Source organism: Microplitis mediator, chromosome 11 (genome assembly GCF_029852145.1).
Source record: "Microplitis mediator isolate UGA2020A chromosome 11, iyMicMedi2.1, whole genome shotgun sequence".
In the NCBI taxonomy this organism is placed as follows: domain Eukaryota; kingdom Metazoa; phylum Arthropoda; class Insecta; order Hymenoptera; family Braconidae; genus Microplitis; species Microplitis mediator.
The window spans coordinates 7,015,515-7,018,600 of record NC_079979.1 but is presented as its reverse complement, the minus strand read 5'-3'; the positions used below and the strand labels follow the sequence as shown (position 1 = coordinate 7,018,600).

Here is a 3,086-nt window from a genome sequence, read left to right as displayed (position 1 = left end):
TTTTAAATGTCAAAGTTATGACAGATCGCATAGTTTAACCTCACAATTTCCTTGTAATAATTTGTGTGTGGCATAGAATAACACTAATATCTTATTTTACAGTTATTGGTTATTTAAAGACTTTTAAATAAATCAAGACTAAATAATACTCTTTTTAACATCACTGATCCTTAAATTAATAAATCAATAATACATACACGTATACGTACCTTTTATAATTAAATAGAATAAGAATATTGGCTGAAAAAAATTAATATTTTATTTTTTAATACAACGAATTAAATATAATAAAAGTATACAACATGTAAATATTATATTAATAGCAAACAATTTGAATTTGAATTAAATGTAAATAAACTTAGTAATTAACAAGTATATTAAAAACGGTGTGAATTTTAACAATTAATATCGAATTAAACATTGACAAAAAAAAATTAATCATTTTTTTTGTCATTACAGTTACAATAATAATTTTTGTTTATTATAACTTTCTTAATGGTATTGTTTTCCATTGTGACGAATGATGAATAGACAGTGATGTCATTGACATCATCATTCTCAATTTCTGCTGCATTCGAATTTTTGTTGCTAATTTGTGGTTTCAAACGACCAGTCTTTGGTTTCTTGTTACTACTGAAATTTTGAATTTCTTGCAAATAATGGCGATTATGTTCTTTAATTTGAGGCGATGATTTTGCTGACGGTATATTTTTCGGATTCGCGGCAGCTGTACTATCAAAATTATTATGCTTAGTAGATTGCAATAGGGATGAATTTTCATTAACTTCAGGGTTCTCATTGGATTTAATGATGATAAAAGAATCGTTATCAAGTAAATCAGGTGACATTTTTTCATGAGTTTCCCCTGGTCGTGACTCTTCCAATTGAGGTAAAGGTGTTTGAATAGCAGTAGATGTAGATGGTGCGTTGTGAACTGAACTAATTAACTTCTGGTACAGTTTTTGTCGATTTGCCAATGAATTTTCAACGTATCCTTCTGCCGTTGTACTTGATCGCCATCCACCAAGTTGTTTGAGAGCTGTTATATTTGCCCCAGAGTTCGCAAGTATTGTTGCGGCTGAACGTCGCAAACAGTGGCCGGTGTAGGTCTCCGGATTCTCCAATTGTAAACAAATAGCTACGACTTTCGGTACTTCGCTGATTTTATTTTTACCGATTACCTGGCACGTACACTTTCCCTTTTGATAGTTGATGAAAAATCTTCTCGTATCGATATCTTTTGGGCGTAGATCAATGTATTTTCTAACAATTGCATAATACTCTTTTCCAATGATAAAATTCCGAGGATAATAGTTTTTATTATCTTTTATTGTCACGATAAATTGGTTTCCAGTATCCTCGATATCTTGGACATTCATTTGACAAAATTCACTAGATCTCATTGCTCCAAAAACTCCGAAAATAAGAATGACCTATAATTTAAATCATTAATTAATATAAATACTTTGGGGATAATACATGCTTTAAAAATTATTAAAAAAATACTTTATTACAACAATCCAATTCAAGTTGTAAATAATTTGTAAATAATAATAATTGTAAATAATATTAATTGTAAATAATAGTAATTGTAAATAATATAATAATAATTTTTATCTGTATTTTACTTACTTTTTTTGCTAGGTAGATTAAATCATCAAAATTGTTCAAGAAATTATTTATTTGCGATAAAGTTAAAACTTGAGCTTTTTTCGGTTGATAGCCTTTTGCCAAATTTTTAATAAAAGATTTTAAATTATGGTATGAATTAATATCAATTGCATGCCTTAAGTTGATCGTGGTTCTTAACATAGACCATTGGCCCCATAAAGTTGGTGGCTTATGGTTTTTCGATAGTTCTTTGAAGTACACCAAAAATACACTTTCACTGAATGATTCCGAGTTATTTTTTTTTTGCCATGATATAAATTGGTCATACGCGAAAACGTAGCGCGCTTTAGATTTCTCAGGCAATAAATTGTCAGTTATTAATTTAGCTTCATCATCAAAATTACGAACAATCTCGTCTCCGGTAAGTTCAGTGTCAGATTCATCTGAACTCATTGTGATTATAATATTATTTTAAAAAAATTAATATTATATAAACTTATATTGCACTTAATAAATTAATTTCATATGCTTATACTGGTGTTATAACAACTATAAATAAACATTCTATTGCTTAGTTACGCGTTGCTAGGCTACGCGACATCATCGAAAATATCAAATGGATGAGTAAATTAATTTAGAAACCTAATAATTACTATTTTATCTATTTTGATTACAACCGAACTTTCAATCCTAGCGTTATAAAAAATTGTATACGTTACACGGGAGGAAATTGAGACATCGCAACCTCGGATTTTTATTCCCCTCGCCTTCGGCTCGGGGAACAAAAATCCGGGTTGCAATGTCTCATTTCCCTCCCTAGCAACGTAATATACTATTTAATGAAGATAAACTATTCAGGCCTCAACTTCGTTGTTTAAATTTAGTGGAAACCATTTAAATATAGTGGAAACCTAAACATGCAAACCTCTCAATAAGACAATTTATAGATAAATTGAGAAAAATATAGATAGCCCGAACTGGGAATCGAACCCAGACCAATTCGGTATCGCGCCGAGTGCTCTACCAGTTGAGCTATCCGGCCCTATACTATATTCCGTTCAATTTGATCTATAACTTATTGAGCCACACCGTCCTTCGTACGGTAATACACCATTTAAATATAGTGGAAACCTAAACATGCAAACTTCTCAATAAGGAAACCTAATCAGCTCTTAAGCTCAAAAAACGACGTCGAATGCCGTTTTGCAAATCAAAATCGGTTGATTCGTTTGTGAGATATCGAAAACAAAAAAATCGAAAAAATTAAAAAACAAGCGTTTCATAGAATAACTTAGAGACTTTACGTCTAATCGATTTTGCTCTCATCAGAACATTTTTAGGCTTCAAAAAACTGCATCGATTGCCGTCTTGAACATTGAAATCAAACCACGCGTTTTAAAGTTATGACATTTCAAAAATTTAAAAAAAAAACGTTTTTTCAAGATAACTTTGAAATTTTGAGACTTATCGACTTT

At 30.4% G+C, this 3,086-nt stretch overlaps 1 protein-coding gene across 1 annotated transcript; it reads right to left on the bottom strand.

Annotated features, from left to right (window-relative positions):
• Positions 1-391: 391 nt before the first annotated feature.
• LOC130676889 (uncharacterized) lies at positions 392-2,064 on the bottom strand. The gene is made up of 2 exons (XM_057483398.1): positions 1,633-2,064; positions 392-1,433 (listed from the first exon to the last, which is right to left on the bottom strand). Exons 1-2 carry the CDS (start codon positions 2,062-2,064, stop codon positions 435-437), a joined length of 1,431 nt encoding a protein of 476 aa, XP_057339381.1. The 3' UTR covers positions 392-434.
• Positions 2,065-3,086: the final 1,022 nt, after the last annotated feature.

Excerpts from the sequence above, each read along its gene's own strand:
- LOC130676889 (XM_057483398.1), bottom strand. The coding sequence starts at position 2,064 with ATGAGTTCAGATGAATCTGACACTGAACTTACCGGAGACGAGATTGTT. Across the intron at positions 1,434-1,632 it reads TAATCTACCTAGCAAAAAAA|GTCATTCTTATTTTCGGAGT; the intron begins GTAAGTAAAATA and ends TTTAAATTATAG.